This window comes from Phaenicophaeus curvirostris, chromosome 10 (assembly GCF_032191515.1).
Source record: "Phaenicophaeus curvirostris isolate KB17595 chromosome 10, BPBGC_Pcur_1.0, whole genome shotgun sequence".
In the NCBI taxonomy this organism is placed as follows: domain Eukaryota; kingdom Metazoa; phylum Chordata; class Aves; order Cuculiformes; family Cuculidae; genus Phaenicophaeus; species Phaenicophaeus curvirostris.
Window position 1 is genome coordinate 2,110,420 of NC_091401.1, and position 17,557 is coordinate 2,127,976.

General features: G+C 46.7%; 1 protein-coding gene across 1 annotated transcript in view; it reads left to right on the plus strand.

Annotated features, from left to right (window-relative positions):
• The window catches only part of INPP5D (inositol polyphosphate-5-phosphatase D), a 56,860-nt gene extending 40,451 nt beyond the window's left edge, over positions 1 to 16,409 (plus strand). The window contains exons 13-29 of the mRNA XM_069865030.1: positions 237 to 433; positions 1,084 to 1,201; positions 1,697 to 1,793; positions 3,071 to 3,209; positions 3,874 to 3,982; positions 4,143 to 4,231; positions 4,470 to 4,551; positions 5,737 to 5,826; positions 5,990 to 6,103; positions 7,679 to 7,761; positions 8,774 to 8,861; positions 9,861 to 10,010; positions 10,729 to 10,822; positions 11,058 to 11,165; positions 11,361 to 11,633; positions 13,782 to 14,358; positions 15,345 to 16,409. Of these exons, the coding sequence (XP_069721131.1) occupies positions 237 to 433; positions 1,084 to 1,201; positions 1,697 to 1,793; positions 3,071 to 3,209; positions 3,874 to 3,982; positions 4,143 to 4,231; positions 4,470 to 4,551; positions 5,737 to 5,826; positions 5,990 to 6,103; positions 7,679 to 7,761; positions 8,774 to 8,861; positions 9,861 to 10,010; positions 10,729 to 10,822; positions 11,058 to 11,165; positions 11,361 to 11,633; positions 13,782 to 14,358; positions 15,345 to 15,347 (2,411 nt within the window). The 3' untranslated portion in view covers positions 15,348 to 16,409. The remainder of the gene's footprint in view (positions 1 to 236; positions 434 to 1,083; positions 1,202 to 1,696; positions 1,794 to 3,070; positions 3,210 to 3,873; positions 3,983 to 4,142; positions 4,232 to 4,469; positions 4,552 to 5,736; positions 5,827 to 5,989; positions 6,104 to 7,678; positions 7,762 to 8,773; positions 8,862 to 9,860; positions 10,011 to 10,728; positions 10,823 to 11,057; positions 11,166 to 11,360; positions 11,634 to 13,781; positions 14,359 to 15,344) is intronic.
• Positions 16,410 to 17,557: the final 1,148 nt, after the last annotated feature.

The following is a 17,557-nucleotide window of genomic DNA, read 5'->3' on the forward strand; positions in this document are numbered from 1 at the left end:
ATTTAAGTTATTTTTCCTGTTTTGGAAGAAAAGCCTGGTTCAACTGCTGTAAACTGAGCTATCACACTCAAGGGGTAAGGTAAAGGCAATGGCAGGCCAGGCGTACAGCTCCCTGCCTTTCCACTCAGATAACCTTGGCTTGGAAATCTACCGAAGCCTGTGTCCGCGGTTGTCTGTATCCCTGGTTTGACAGAACATACTCTGATTTATGTTGGTGTTCGATTTGTTAATAAAAGGTGCTGCACCTCCCCCAAAGAAGATCACCTCCTGGTTTCTCTCCAAGGGGCAGGGGAAGACCCGTGATGACACTGCTGACTACATTCCTCATGACATCTATGTGATTGGCACCCAGGAGGATCCCCAAGGGGAGAAGGAATGGGTGGAGACCTTGAGGCAATCCCTGCAGGAAATCACCAGTGTCACCTTCAAAGTGGTAAGGTGTTATTCCAGCTACTGCAGGTAACTGAGGCATCTGAGGAGAGTACAGAGGAGTAAGTGGCATTTTGCTTACACCTCCTTGCCTTCCCTCCCTTTCTTGTCCTTGCATTTGGGTGAGGGAGAATGAACTGAGTCTGCCTGTGGACTCCTTGAGATCGTGCCCTGGAGCTCTGTTGCTGTGGTCATTGACTCCCACCCGAGTCAAGTGGCAATGATGTTTTGACCTTGACAAAGGAGGAGACTAAAACTTTCTGAGGCACCTGTAGCCTAGGTCTCACCCTAGGCTACTGTACTTTTGAACTCGGATGTAACAGCACACAGGCCAATCATAAGAGAAACTGAACCTTATTAAGGCCAGGTTTGGACGTTTCTGTTGTTTTGGTGATGTCAAGAAACAAATCTAAGCATTGGCCGCAGGAGAGGAGGACTTTCATGGTCATTGGAAACTGTACTTAATGCAAGTAAGGTGATCCAATGATTAACTAGAGAATAGCTCTAGAAAACAGCTAGGTCCTTCCTCCCACCTTTGATTAAACTGACTGAAAGCATATCCTGAGCAAAGGAAGAAGGGCTAGAGAAGGAATCAGGAAGGCTGCAGCTGCGGGTATGGGCAAAAAGATAACCTCTAACCTCCCATCTGTGCAGATAGCGATCCACACCCTGTGGAACATCAGGATTGTTGTACTGGCCAAGCCAGAACACGAGAACCGCATCAGCCACATCTGCACGGATAACGTGAAGACGGGCATCGCAAACACCCTGGGTAAGGAACAGCCCTGGTGTTGTGCAGGGGGCTGAGATCTACTCAGTCTGTGCCAAGTCTCTCCTTTAAATGGAACAGCTCTTTCTGCACAAGACTTCTTTGACTGCGTTTATGTGACACTTGTGGCACTAAAGTTATATCCCACTAGCACTGATTATATCTTACTCTGTAAGAGAGGAAATCTATTTTTGTATGTATTTAACACACATATATATATTTATACCCCTAGGAAACACCTTTGGCTATTGGACTGCTCTTTCTGGGGTTTCGCAAGGAAATTGCACTTCTTTCCCTTCAACTAATTTTTTTTAGCATCCTTAGAAAATTTGTTACCACAATCTGCGCTCTGTGTACTTATTCTTTCTGTACTGACGAAGTTAACTTATTTTTCTTCTCCATATTTCACTTAAGATGTGCTAGGTGCTTTATCATCTTTGCTAGACTCAGCCTGGAGGTGGATTGATTTCCTGACGGTTTTGGTTTCTCTTTTTCCAGGTAATAAAGGAGCTGTGGGGGTGTCATTCATGTTTAATGGAACCTCCTTTGGGTTTGTTAACAGCCATTTGACTTCAGGAAGTGAAAAGAAACACAGGTAAGATACATCCTTCCCTCTCAAAAATTAACGTTGACGCAGGGTGAAGTTCTCTGGGCCATGTTTGGAAGGAGGGCCCACCAGACAGTCACAAGCATGTTTTCCTGACCATAAAAACGTGATATATGCCTCACGGGAAGGCAACCTATGCCAGCTCTGTCACCATTTAAATAAGGGACTGCTGCTGTATGGCCATACCACATTCCTGAAGCTGAAATGGACAGCAAAGTTATTTCAGAGGCAGTATAAAGGTCTTGCACAATGCTTATGTGAGCCCAGGACATTAGGAAAACAGTTCCCCGATCTTCAGTGGTTTGGAGGGAAGGGAAAGGCTTTTCCCACCCCAGAATAGGATGCTGGAGGGGACTGCCTGCCTCCTCGCTGCAGGCAGTGCTGCAGGCACTGGGAGCTGTGGTGCTCCCTGGGGCACAGCTGAGAAAGATCCTGCTAGGCAGAGTGTGCTGTCGGGGATACAGAGAAGGAGGCATGGAGCACAGAAGTATCTCCGCGGTGGCTAATTCTCTATACCCAGCTGTGAAATGAATTTCCACGGTCTAGGCAGGTTCTGTGCAGCACAGGGCTGGAAGGCAAAGTTCTCAACGTTGGTAGGAGATCTGTGCCCACGCTGGGGGGAGCTGGAGAAGTTGGAAGGAGTGGTTTTGAAAGCAAAGAGGACTTGAAATGAAGAGGTTGTTTTGCCATCTTTCCCAGTCCAGGACCCAGAAAACAGATGGTGTGGGATTTCTGTGCAGGGTCTTTGCCACTGATGGAGCTAACTTCTATGGAAGAGTTCCCCAGGGCCTGGAATAGCTGCCAAACCTAGTTATGCGTTTGCTGCTGAAAACTGAAGGCAACAATCTAGTGTTGGGTTTCTAGGACACAAAGCTTAGAAAAGCACAGCCTCAGGAGGCACCCAGAGTGGCTCTAGGACAGTTTTCCAGCCTTTCAGTTCAGGTGGAAGCAGTATTACACGCAAGGTAGAGCAGCCAGAGCTGCTGTAAGCGCCCCTGCTCCCTGGTCACACCAGCTCCCAGGTTGCACACGATACAGCGTGAGAGCTCTGCTGCCTCAAGGTTACGCGGCTCAACGGGAGACACCGAGCACGTCACCTCGGCCTGTCTGCTGAGGTGCGGTGCGAGGCAGAGGTGGCAGGTTCTTGGCTTCTGATCTGCTCTTGTCTACATGTGGAGCTGGACCGGATCATTTTCTGCCAGCGCAGGCAGTTAGAAATTGCACGGCAATTTAGTATATCAGGCAGATGTTTCTTGTCTTGACAGACGCAACCAGAACTACATGAACATCCTGCGCTTCCTGACACTGGGAGATAAGAAACTGACTCCGTTTAACATCACTCATCGCTTTACTCATCTTTTCTGGCTGGGAGACTTGAACTACCGCGTGGAGCAGCCCCCAACGGTGAGGGACTCTGCGTGAATCCCTGGAGACACAAAATACCATGCTGCTACAGAAACACTAGCTTTTCCTAATCTAGGGTAAGACAGCAGCAAGAGGGGGAGGCAGAAGGGATCCCCAGGGCACAAGTTGAGGGAGAGTAAGGAAATCCCTCTTGCCCTCTCCAAGGATTAACGGGCCAAGGGTAAGCCAGGAATGCTGCCTGGCACACTTCGCTGCTAGTAGCATCGCTTCCCTAGACCTCCCAACTCTCCTTCCCACTGTAAGCGAGCATCTGTCCCTCAACAGCTTGATGCAGAGATTGCCTTTCTGCTCTGTTTCGTTAGCTGTTAATGGCTCAGAACAGGCCTTCAGAAACAGGCGAGCTGTAATAAATACTGGAAAGGTTTCAGTAGGCGGGAGGCAACAGCAAGCCTGGTGTTGATGTGCATCTGGTCGTGTGTGTGCTGGTGTAGAGGATGTGAGGGCATTTTGATGCCTGTTTTGATAGACAAATGTTCAGGTACGCAGCAAAGATTGTGGCCTTTCAGCGAAGGGAAAGGTGGGGAAGTGTCAGGGAGTAGAGCTCTGTGAAACAGTTCAGGAGTGCTTGCTGGCTCTGAAGTGAAGAGAGTATTTATAAGAAGATTTTGCATCATCTGCAGCTCTGCTGTTTCCCTGTTGGCAGGAAGCAGAGAATATTATCCAGAAGATCAGGCAGCAGCAGTATCCGGAGCTGCTGGCTTTCGACCAGCTTCTGATAGAGAGAAAGGATCAAAAGGTGTTTCTGCAGTTTGGTAAGATTCCGAGTTCGTTGGCAGGTTTCTCTCCCATTTCCAGCAACTTTCTCTGCCAGACTTGACGTGGGGCAGGGGGTAAAGAGCAACCAGCTCTCCTGCCCAGCGAGGGTGCTCGATGGGCCAAACTGTAACAGAGCTCTCTCTCTCTCTGTTTTAGAAGAAGAAGAGATAACTTTTGCTCCAACCTACCGTTTTGAAAGAGGCACCCGGGACAAGTACGCTTACACCAAGCAAAAAGCTACAGGGGTAGGTGAAAACCCATTTCCTTTCATAATTACATGGCAGAGCAGGGAGAGTAACTCCTACAGAAGAAAGCAACCAAAACGAATCTCTGCATTTTCTGCCCTCTTAGTCTTTCGAAAGGAGTCGAGACAAACAGAAAGATTTGACACAAATATATGGTGCTTGGGCGAGCGATTTGCCTGTTCTTTTGTGAACTGGTTCTCTCCCTTCTTCTTGACTTCACTTCTCCTTTGGTTTGCAGATGAAGTACAATTTGCCATCCTGGTGTGATCGAGTGCTCTGGAAATCATACCCCATGGTGCACGTTGTGTGTCAGTCCTATGGTGGGTAGATAACAGATTGTAGATAGCAAAGCAAACAGTCTGAAACGGAAACGATTCAGAGCAGAGTCTGTAGGATCTCCCTGCACTGCCAGGCACTCAGCATAGAGGGACTGATGTTAAACCAGGCAGAGTGGAGCCAAATCTCTCTGCCTGTAACCTCACAAAGTTGGGAATTCATTCTGTTATTCTTTTAAATGCAGAATGCTGCTCAGACAGCTGCAGCTGGTCAGTTCTGGGCTACGCTGTAGGATCATTTTACACCAGTTATTTCTTGGTGACAACAACCATTTTTCCTGTGCAGTTACCACCAGGAGCTCCTTACTTGATGGTGCCAGCAGCGCAGGTCCTTTGTACACAGTCTGGTCCACAGTACTGAAGCTGCAAACATCTCCTTCTATCGAATCATATTCCAGAAGGACTGTGTGGTACCAAGAGCCCATTTCTTTTCTTGCTGAGAAGCATCACAGAAGTGCATTGCAGAGAAGAGAGGAAGCCCACAAGACCTGTTTAAAAAAAAAAGACTCGGTGCTAATTCCTGAAATGTCATCGACTATCTGCAAGACCAAGCATCTGAGTGTGATGTTGATGGTCTCCTGGGCATAGGGTTGAGAAGTGGGCTGTAGAATTCTCTTGAGGGTTAAGGTGGACGGATCTGATCGCAGAGCTATGATGATGAGATGTGTGGTCAGACAAGCACCTCTAGAGTCTGGCATCTGGTTTTTCACACTGTTGAGTTGCCTGGGCTTGCTGGGCCTCGGTGTGTGTTTAGGTCAGGTCAAGACCTTGCTCATTCACTGTTAAACTGGGTTTCTCTGCAGCACTGAAGCAGCACCAGTGTATTCTTGGGTGATTTTCTGCTGCATTCGAGCTTTAATTAGCTGTGCACGTTGCAGAGGTAGCCCGGAAGCCTGCAAGTGCTTTTTGTACTGGGGGAATCTGACACTGACAGTCGCTTGTAAAATTATATAGTGAGGTTGTGTCCATTAACCAAACCTTTATATATTTTGACAAGAGTGGCATTCCTATATACTGCCATGAGCTTACGTAGAAACACCTTTGACTAGAGACAGTTACCACAGCGACAGATCTGCTCTCTGGAAAATTACCCAATAATATTTCTCTTTCAGCGATCTCCTGGAGCAGGGCAGGTGCAGGGCAGTAACTTCCCTCCCGTTCTCGTTGCAGGCTGCACCGCTGACATCATGACAAGTGACCACAGTCCTGTCTTTGCCACCTTTGAAGTGGGAGTCACCTCACAGTTTGTTTCAAAGAACGGTGAGTCAGTTTGAGCACGAGTGTGCTGCCTTCATCTTTGGATACAAAATGCAGCGCTTTATAAATGTTGAAAGAAAAAGCAGATTCTTAAAGAGTCCATTCAAAAATATCCTCTCTTTATCTCCTACGGAAAATGCCACTATTTTCCCTTTCTCTTTTCTAGACTCCAAGTACACGGATTCTCAAGGGGAGATAGAGTTCCTGCATTGCTACGCTACTCTGAAGACCAAGTCCCAGACTAAGTTCTACATCGAGTTTCACTCTAGCTGCTTAGAAAGTATGGGTTTGCCCATCTTTATTCCTTCTGTCCAAGTTTCCTGCTTGTTTGGATCAATTCCCCTTCCTCTTGCTTTGATCTAAAACAGCTGTGTGGGTCACTTGTTCCAGGTCAAAAAAGGGATGTCCTAGAGATCTGTTGTAGTTTACAAACTGCTCTATGCTGTCAACAAACCAAACCAAAGCCAGCAGCCGTTTAGCTGTAATCCATGCCCACACATGCAGCCTTCCACCATCACTTCCCTCTTTTTTGGCAACCTGATCATCTGTCTCTTGAAGAGAAACATGTATTGTCTTTGCTCGTCTCACAGAAAATCTCTACTTAGCAAACACTTGACTGATGAAATTTCTCATTGTGCCTACTGCAAATGATCAGGTGCATTGGAAGTAAAGCATCTGCATTGTTGCAGATGGAACTGTTGGAAGGGGTCCAGAGGAGGCTACAAGGATGATGTGAGGGTTTGAGCACCTCCCATCCGAGGACAGGCTGAGAGAGGTGGGGTTGTTCAGCCTGGAGAAGAGAAGGCTCCAAGGAGACCTTATAGCGACCTTCCAGTACCTGAAGAGGCTACAAGAAAGCTGGGGAGGGACTGTTCACAAAGGCTTGTGGTGATGGGATGAGAGGCAATGGGGATAAACTGGAGAGGGGCAGATTTAGACTGGACATAAGGAGGAATTTCTTCATGATGAGGGTGGGGAGGCCCTGGCCCAGGTTGCCCAGGGAAGCTGTGGCTGCTCCATCCCTGGAGGGGTTCAAGGCCAGGCTGGATGGGCCTTGGGCACCTGATCCAGTGGGAGGTGTCCCTGCCCAGGGCAGAGGTGGAACTGGATGGGCTTTAAGGTTCCTTCCAACCCCAACTATTCTATGATTGTACAAATAATAATAGTTTAATTACTCTGGTTTGAAAATAATAAGTCAGGATCAACTTAAAGGATGGTGATTTGATTCTATAAGTGGGACTCTGTACCCACCAGTGCTGCGGATTTCACTCCCTGTCCCTGTGCTGCAGGGCTGAGTCTCAGCTGTTTATGTAACGCAAGCCTACATGCCCTTGCTGTGGTTTTTTAAAGCGATTCCCCATCACAGGACTGCTCCTCTAAGTGGGACAGCGTGCCTTCGGTGGATGCTTCATCACATTATCGCATGTCAGAGCGCTGTGTCAAAGACAGTTCCATAAAAGATTATTTTTTGGCTGTATCAAAATTTGCATAAATTTCTATGGAAACAGTGTATTACGAATCTTAAATTAGAATTTCAAAACTGTGCTATCTTGAGTGGCGTAGGAAGAGCTGTCATGTTCTTATCCTCCAGTCCATGTATGCATGGAGCTTTTCAGTGCCAATTTTAACTGTAAAATAAAACCATTTAACAATGCTCCAGTAAAATCACTTGTAAATTTACTTGTGTAAACATTCACCCAAAGCTCAGACTTTAAAGCTTCTTAATGCTTTTAAAACTTGTGTCCAAGTGGGAAAATAATTGCAGGCCTTTTGGAGATCTTGCATCTGAAAAGGATTTGTAGCCGAGTTCTTACTGTCTCTCTTTCTGGCAAACTCCTTTCCCCTCGCTTTGCAGGTTTTGTAAAGAGCCAGGAAGGAGAAAATGAGGATGGGAATGAAGGGGAGCTTGTGGTCAAGTTCGTTGATGCACTTCCAAAGGTAAACGGGGACTCTTCTTTCCATACCCACAGAGAAGACAAGCTTTCCCCTTGCATCCTATAAGCAACAAAAAAATCTTTTACTTACATAAACATTATTTTCAGGAACAGGGTTGTGGTGTTGTTTACACTCAAAAGAGACTGTAAGAACACAGGATTGGCTTAAGCTAAACAGAGCACGGTATGAGCAGGAAAGGACTTTATTGGCAGTATCCTTTTATCTGTATCAGGAATTGTGCTGGTGTGGTTGTGTCAGTCAGGAGTGTGACTATTTTCTCACCTTTTTAGTAAAAACAGCTGTGCTGACAAGTCCATTTTTTGTTTTAGATGGAAGCTAAAACAGCTAAAAGAGTAACTGCCCTGGAGTCAGACAAAGTTTTTTCATGGTATTTTTGAGAGAAGTTGGTTAAATATTTTTTAGCTGTCTTAAAAAGAACCATAAATGGCCACAAGTGGAGTTCTGTGCGTTGGTGTCACACAAATCCTATCCTTGAGATCAGAGCGGTTCTTCATTTTCTGGCATGGGGGGAGCTGGATGAACTGCCTGGATTTGGAGCAGATACGTGTGTCAGTGCCCTTCCCAACAGCCCAAAAGAAGAACTGCTGACTTGGGAAAGAGTCCCTTACACTGCGAGGTTGGGGAAAGACGCTGCAATAAGTGATAACAGCAGCCAAACAGATTTTTGGGAATAGCTGTAATCAGAGTCCAGACCACTTCCCCCTAGAATGATTTTCAGTCCTGCACTGCAGGAGGAAAACACAGCTCAGCCCATGAGTGTTTGATTTATACCGTCCCGTCTGCTGTGCTGGGAGCGAGAGGAGGGGGATGCTAAAAGAGTGTGGGTTTCTATCATGGATCTCCAAACATCACCCAAGTGGCTGATCCTGCAAGGCACACGGTGCCCTCATGGGTTTGTCCAGCTGAGTTTTGCTCATTTGGGGCTGAGGCACTGAGAGGACTGTGTTCATATAGACCAACTCTTGTATTGACCCACATTAACTTGTCTTTGCAGCTGACTCCAATCATTTCAGACCCAGAATACCTACTGGATCAACACATCCTGATCAGCATTAAGTCATCAGACAGTGATGAATCTTATGGTAGGTTCTTAGCTCTAAAGTTCTGGATGAGTCAAAATCTACTTAGATTTTTCCAAACTGCTGAAAGAGTGGGAGACAGCAGAAGTAACTCTTATAGACTGAACATCTATGCTGCTCCGATTTCTGATTTAGAACTCAATCAACACAAAAATATATTGTGGGCAATATTTTATGAGGTCATGCTGATTAGAGGAAAAAGAACTGGAAGCATCAATCTGTGTGACCTTTACCAGCCCTAAAAAAAGCAGGGGCTTAAGGAGAAAGTACTCGACAGGAATTAAATCTGGAGTCAGTCTGTTTAAATGGGTTTCTTCAGAACATGCAAATTGTGTTTCACTTGCACTTACTCGATGCATTTCTCCTGGATACAGAAAAGTCATTGACAGTGCTGGTTGATTCCAAATTCTAACGAGCTAGAGACTGCGGTCCTTGTGCACAGACGGATCTTTGCTGAAATCCCATGAACTGACATGGCAGCCACAGGCTTATGTTTTCCTTACCAGCAATGGAAACTGAGAACCCTGTAGTCACTTGTGGGTGTCTGCAATGCTCAAATCTTTCACATGTATGTGAAGAAGGGACATGAATGACCCTAATTTCTCTAGAGATCATAGAATCATGGAATGGTTTGGGTTGGAAGGGACCTTAAAGCCCACCCAGTTCCAACCCCCCTGCCCTGGGCAGGGACACCTCCCACTGGATCAGGTGCCCAAGGCCCATCCAGCCTGGCCTTGAACCCCTCCAGGGATGGGGCAGCCACAGCTTCCCTGGGCAGCCTGGGCCAGGGCCTCCCCACCCTCATGGTGAAGAAATTCCTCCTTATATCTAGTCTAAATCTGCCCCTCTCCAGTTTATCAGGTATTACACCCCTTACTGTGATCTGAAGCAGATCCTCTCCAGTAATCTCAGGCACAGTGACAGTAGATGACTGACACAAGAAAGAGATTTAGCGCTTTTTTTTCTCAGTCCCAGGCTTGTTGTCTCCTTGTTGTCTTTTAGGGGAAGGCTGCATTGCCCTGCGAATAGAAGCAACAGAATCCTTAGCTCCTATCCATACAGTGCTGACACACCACGGTGAGAAAACGGGGGTCTTCCAGGGCGAGATCAAGTTACAAACATCACAAGGAAAACAGAGAGAGAAACTGTATGGTAAGGAACGAGATTGTCTCTGCAACGCTCGCCCTAGACAATATTCATCTCAATAGGTTTCTGATAACCGTCAAGGAATTGAAAATTATCCTTGCGATGCATTTAGTCCTAAAGAGGCACGAGTGTTTGATGCTGATGGCAAGGAGATGTGAGTATTGTTAGTTTTCAGGAGTATACCTGTACTCTTTAAGAGAGAGCCAGCAGTTTGGTTTGGGTTTTTCTTTTTCATCATTCAAGTAAATTCGGCAGACTGAGAGAGCCCCCTGCCTGTCACTGATACTGATTTTATTGAAGGGTGATAACTTGTTTCCACTTCCAGTGGCTTTATGACAAGGTGCCAAAGCTCTCCCTGCTCCAGTCACCCTGGGAACTTCAGCAAAGAATGTGCGAGGCTCTCAAGGAGCGGTTCCTTAGTTAAAAGATCACAAACCTTGCCTATTTTCCCTTTGCTACCTGTTGTTCTCTTTCAGAGAACAAAAGCAGCCTCATGGCATTTACTGTCCTGACCTTTGTATTACAAGACTAACGCTTCTTTCTGTGTCAACAAAACACTACAGGTGTTAGTGGGCACTTGAAAACATAATAGCAACAACTGTTTAAAACTCTCTGTGGTTCTTAGAGACAAAGAGAGATGCCTCTATACAAGCAGTAACAGAGAAAACTTAGACAACTGGTGTCTGAAGCTGCAAAAACACTTTTCTGCCTTTTTTCCCTTCAGATTTTGTCAAGATTGAACGTGATGAAATCACTGGGCAGAAACCAAAGAACATCAGCAACTTAGAGCCTAGCAAAGACTGGGATCAGACTAACAGGTAAAGAGCAAGTGGGTAAGTCAGTTGCAGAAAACTAGTTGGCTCAATAAACACGGAACTGGGCTTGCTGTGGGAGCAGGGTCGATAGGCATGGTGAGCGCTGGGAAGCTGCCTCTGGGGCTCTCTGTTCACCACTGGTCACTGCTTCTGCGCTCAAAGCTTCAAAAGCTCAGAATGCATCAGCCAGACTGGGTTTCAGCACTGCGCTTAAACGGCGCCCTTTTACTTCCAACAGAAAGTCCAAATCTACTCATCTGATGGCCAGAGAGGCAGCAGCCGTTGCTCGCTACTGGGGGAGTGCTTCCCCTTCTCCAGACAACCCGGGAAAGGAGGATATGTTACGGTAATCTTGCTGCTCTACCTCTGCCAGCTTAGGGTGGGGAGGTGTGCTCAAACTACAGTGACCAAAAAGAAAAGTAGGTGGTATTGATTTTAAGCGCTCGGTGAACACTAACTCCTTTGTAGCTGGTCAGGGAGACAAATATATATATATATATATTTATGTACACATCTTCCTAACAATACTTGTTCTTTTCAGGAGCTCCACTCCCACAGACATCAGCAACCCCAACTACCTGGGGCTGGTTGCTTTCTCTCAGCAGCCCTCTGCAACCAGCCAGCTTAAGCAGATACCCTCACCAGACCAGCCACCTTCTCTCTGGAGCTACGAGCAGCAGCCCAAAGAGACAACCCCCATGATGGGACTGAGCCAGTCATCCTCCACATCACCCTCCTTGTCGCCTCTGTCTCCAAAACCACCCCTCCAGCCCACAGGAAACAGAAGCGTTTGTAGTCGGAGTCAAGAGTACCTGTGAGTCTTTGAGTTCTGAACCGGGGCTGGTCCTGTCCCTCCTGTCATTCTGCACAGTCACTATTTCATTCTCTGGACAAGGGAGCTCCAGGTGCAGCATATTCTCTTGGCCTTTTATCTCTAGAATTAGAAAAAGTGAAGGTCACAAGTGCAGATATCACAGAATCAAAGAAAATTAGTGTAGTAGTTCCTTAGCCTTTTGTGAAAGGAAAGCCAAAAATATATGTAGAATTCTCTACCAAGGGAAGAGAAGGAGAAGACTACAGAGTTGATTGTAGTAACAAAGGGGAAAAGGGAAGTGTGGCATAGGTCTTCCCACTGGATGGGAAGGATAGCTCCTTCGCATGTCGTATGTGAAGTACTTTAACTGAATTTCTCCTCACACTCCAACGCAAACGTCCCGCTTGCTGTAGAAGTTGCATCTATGCACTGCACCTGTCACAAGTCTTGATGCAGAATTTCCATCCAACAATCGAAAATATCCCATTCCTACCCAACTTAGTGAAGAGATGAGGCTAATCCACCCTAGTGCATGTTCGCAGTCGGTGTCCTTGTTCTCTTTCTCACAGTGACAGCTGCTTGCTGAGTCTGGGCTAGGGTTCATTGATAAACGTACATGGTGCTCTCTGAGCCAGGACTTGCAGAAGTCGGAGCTGCAAGCACTGCCTCGATCTGTTTTGTACCTGACTGTGCTTCCTCACGCTCTCAGCTCTTTGCTCCTGCATGTACTGACTTCCACAAAGTAACTTTAAAAAAGGAACACAGCTCATTTGAACACATGCAAAGAACACGCGCCATTCCCCCCTCTTCATGCTGTTCAGTGATATTGTGGCTGTTCTTCTAGGTATCGTGGTGGTTCTCCAGATGAAAGCCTTGCCAAGTCAGGTCAAGACATACAAAACACAGGAAACTTCCCTTGTCCCATTGTACAGTCTAAGCCCCAATCCAAAGGGCTCAGCTGTGAACACACAATGATTGTCTTACCTACAGTGTGGAGCTGTTACTTATATATTGTGCATTTGGGTGCATTAAGGAGTTTTATCCCTTCCCTAGGAAGACCGTGTGGCATTGGTAGCAAGAATCATTGAATCATTAGGTTGGAAAAGACCTTTGAGAAAATCAATTCCAACTGTACCTGTCCACTACTAAATCATATCCCCAAGCACCTCGTCTACCCATCTTTAAACCCCTCCAGGATGGTGACTCCACCACCTCCCTGGGAGCCTCTGCCAGTGCTTGAGAACCCTTTCATTGAAGAAGTTTTTCCTAATGTCCAATCTAAACTTCCTCTGACGCAGCTTGAGGCCATTCCCTCTCATCCTATGACCTGTCACTTGGGAGAAGAGACCAACACCCACCTATCTACAAGCTCCTTTCAGGCAGCTGTAGACAGTGATGAGACCTCCCCTCAGCCTCCTCTTCTCCAGGCTGAACAACCCCAGGTCCCTCAGCTGCTCCTCGTAAGACTTGTGCTCCAGCCCCTTCCCCAGTTTCATTGCTCTTCTCTGGACGCGTTCCAACCCCTCAATGTCTTTCTTGTAGCGAGAGGCACAAAACTAAACACAATATCCAAGGTGCAGCCTCACCAGTGCTGAGAACAAGGGCAGAATAATTTCCCTGGTCCTGCTGGCCACACCGTTTCTGATACAAGCCAAGATGCCATTGGCTTTCTTGGCCACCTGGCCCAAGACATTGATCTACTTGTAAAATGCTACAGTGCAATGTGAGCTCTTACGTTAACTCTCCAGACAGCCATTTCAATCCTCTCTTCCAGATCTGAGGACTCTTCTTAATATTTAAATTCAGATTTGTCCACTCCACAGAGCCATCAAAGCACTTGGTGCAGTTTGGCTCAGTATCTTCTCTCTGTTTAAAGAGAAGACAAGTACCACTGACAAGACTGAGGTCTAGCAGGGAGTTTATACAGTACTGTGCATAATGTGCTCTTGGATGTAATGTTAATAATGACTAAACAAATTAAAAACAATACACAATTATGTTCTCTCCCACAAGTTTGTTGTCGTTACCCCTTTGCACAAACAGTTTAATTTCATCATGCTCATTTCTTATTCCTTTTCTGTTTAAATCAGTCGGTGTCTCTTGCCTGCTCTTTACAAGTCCCCTTTTTTATTGCTTTGATGACTGTAGGCCACCTGAACTGGGGAAAACCACAGCAGAGCCTTTGCTTCAGGAGCAGGGACTGCAAAAGCCAGAGATGTTTGAGAACCCACTGTATGGCTCTATGGGCTCTAAGAGCAAGGCGGCGGCAAAGAAGGACCAAGACTACCTCAAGGCCTTGCGAAAAGAGCAGCCGCCGCTGCCTGACCAGAGCTTTCATCTCACAAAGTCACAGGAGCCTGAGAGCAGCAAGACCTCTGGCAAACAACCATCACCGCCTTTCCTGGTCCCCACGCAGCTATTCCGGTCCTATACCTGCTCCAGCCAGTCGGAAGAAAAGAATGCAGGTGAAAAGACTCAAGGCAAACCAAAGTTGACTACGTCATTAGAAAATTCAGCACCGCTCAAAAAACCAGTGAAGCCGGCGAGGTCTGAGGTCAGCCCAAGCATCCAGGGACAGCAAAACAAGCCGCCCCTGCCCTCCAAGAGCCGGGCAGTGCTGGACATGCAGAACTCCAAGGGCCGAGACTATCGGGACAGTTCAGAGCTGCCGCATTCTGGGAAGCATCGGACAGAAGAGGGACCAGTCAGCAGGACGACTATACCGGTGTGTTACTTGTGGGAAAAAGGCGGGTGGAACTTTTATTAGACTGCGGGGTCAGAGCAGAATGCTGGAGTAGCACTGACTTAGCCACTGTGCTCTCGCTCTGCGATTCCTGGCCAGGCTGAGAGCGCTGTCCCACAAACCCAGAGGGCTTGCAGAGCAGGGGATGCAAGGGGGTATCCTACAGTAATATTGCTGTAGAAGATACCGTGTTGTGAAACCACAGCCTTAGCTTGGCATGAAGTCTTTGCTTCTGGAGCATTTTAGCTTGATGGCCAGAAGAGGAATGCAAATAGTCAGCTACTTTGTGTTTGCTTGTTTGGTGCACGCTGCGTTGTTTCTGAGAATGAGCCAGCTGGCCTGACAGCACACATAGAATCATAGAACGGGTTGGGTTGAAAGGGACCTCAAAGCCCATCCAGTTCCACACCCCTACCAGGGGCAGGGACACCTCCCACTGGATCAGGGGCTCCAAGCCCCATCCAGCCTGGCCTTGAACCCCTCCAGGGATGGGGCAGCCACCCCTGCTCTGGGCAACCTGGGCCAGGGCCTCACCCCCCTCATAGGAGAACATTTCTGCCTAAGCTCTCATCTCAATCTCCCCTCTTTCAGCTTTACATCTGCAGAAATGGCTACCAGATTTGCTTTGCTGTAGTTAAAAAGATGATTAAACGTAGTTACCTCGGCGAAACACATACCAACTTAGGACAGTGGTGTCTAAAAACATTACTGAACTCTCTCCAGAAATAATCACACATCTAGTTTTCTGGGCTGGTACAGTATTTGTTGTTGGGTTTTGCGCTGTTTACTTGGGTTTTTTTTTTTTCCCCCAGAATGTCATGAGCTGGATGAGGAGGAGCAGGAGAGGTCTTAATAAATGGGTTTGGGAGAAAAAGAGAGCCCACTTGAGCAAGCTTTTTTTTTTCCTTCTGCCTCAAAACTTCTAGAATTGATAATAGACAAGCTGATGGCTTCTCTTGTCTCTACAGTGAAAACAACACGGCAGATGGCACCCTAGGAGGAATCCTGATGGGAAGGAAGAAAGATGGAGATTACTGCTTTGTTCACACCGATGTCCTCCGGTCTGGTTCCAAAAACCCTGGGGTGGGGGGTATTTTTGAGGGCGTATCCCTCTCTATGATTATGAAAGTGTTCTAGCTGAGTTTATCCTACATTGCTCAGACCAAGAGGCACCAGGACCACAAACACCGAATGCAAGTCAGCCTTTCGTAGTGTCACTTTGGTACTTACTGTTCAGAGGCAGATGGTTAAGTACATGCATTAGGGAATGTTTTGAAAAAGAGGAAGGTACGGTATAAGGCCCAGGAGAGGGAAGGGTATATCTAAAGAACCTCCTTTCTACAAAAGCAAAATTGTATTTCTGTGTTACAGAACTCCTATTAAAGAGTGATATGTAAAAGAAAGCATTTTGAAAGCGGTACAGCTCCAAAAGCGTGACCTATCCATGGAGCAAGGAGTTAAGGGAGGGTGGGAATAGAGTGTGAATAGCAGTTAGTGATGTATGTCACAGGCTGCCAAGGGAGCTGCTTTGCCTCTAGCTGAGCTCCCAGGCTGCACACGTGCATTATTCACGCAGAGGGTAAGGGCTGGCCCGTGGCACTGTAGCTCTTTTTTTTTTTCCTGGCAGGTAATGCTTTTGTACCCCTAACAAACCAAGGGAAATGTCAGGGGACCTGCAGAAAGGAGAGAGAACAGGCATGGTCCACAGGCAGTGCAGGAATTGAGCTGCCTGGAGGGACAGCAGTCATTCCAGCCTGCCTTACGACAAGCACTCTGCTTTGGAAGGACACTGGCCGGCTGGTTTTGTAGCATTCTTAACAGATTAATGCTGACCTTACTGTACACTTCTGTTCATTGACCGAGAATGAATAATGTTAACATACTTGTAATTTCTGTTATATTCACATTAAGTATTAATGCTGTGGTTGCAATTAGCTTATGACTATTTGTGACTTAACCGTTGCTGTTTGTTTCCATGTTGATTTCTTAAAAATAATAAAATAGTCAACTTTCTGATCATTCTTTACTGAAAACTCAGAGCTGCCTGCTATGCGATTCAGCTTCAGTCGGGTGTTGCACCAGCTCGCTCAGTGACTGTGGTCCCTGCCCAGAAGAAACACCGAAGGCCCTGAGGAGTGCAGGGAAGATACGATGCCGCTGCGATATTGCGAGTGAGGACACGCTTGTCTCTGTGCACAGACCCTCCGTCAGTAAGCTGGTTTAAAAGCTGTAGCCCCTGTTAGCAGGTACAGTTACTGGCTGGATGAGTACAGAAAACGTACAGTCCTTTTACCAGAAGAGGCCAAGCACAGGCTTGTGAGAACAGGAGAAAGAGGACAATCTGTAAAGTAGAAATCTTTTTAAAAGGGAGGTACTTCTGCCATGCAGGTAGGAGTTTTGAGGCATCATTACTGAAACACCTGGCTCTCTAACCTACCAGTCAGCAAGACAGGCAATGAGCTAACATCCCTCTTCCTTTATTCAGCAGAATCCTCTCAGTGTAATCCCCGTGATTCAAAAGCTGTGGTATTTCCCTGGCCCTGAAGACCTTTTCAGATTCCAGACTTCATACGGCCACAGCATAAAACCTTCCTGGAGCAGGTGAGCTTTCTGCCCAACGTGGAGAGTTAGGTCAGTTCCTACTGATTCTGTGCTGTGTTGCTCCATGTCTGCAGGCTGAAATGTGACAGGCTTTCTACAAACAGTTTTAGCTCCTCAATAATGAGACGGACACAGATTTTCTGTGATTGTATTGTTTATCTACTGACTCCCTAAGCTGTATAAAAGAAAGTATATTCTCCAAAGTTTCCAAAATAACAGCTTGATATAAAGCATGGATAGCTTCTTCCAAAAAAAATTGCTCCTAATTGGGAATGCTGCTTAAATTTGGCCCAGATTTGCAGATGAGCAGAATTTGAGAGCACTGGACTTACTAAGGTGTAATAGAACATCCAGGTACTTGATTTGGCCTGTCCTTTAGAGAAGCAGATTGCTGAGGGAGAAGAGAAACCTCTCTGCCAAGCTTCCAGCAGAAAGAAAAAAAAAAAACAAAATACCCCCAAAAAAACCCCCAAAAAACCCCCCCGTGACTGTTCCCAAGCTAAAACCACACACAGCTTGAAAGCTTGCACAGCTTGAAAGCTGGCTAAGAACTGTCACTTGTGGCTCCAGAGAGAGTCAG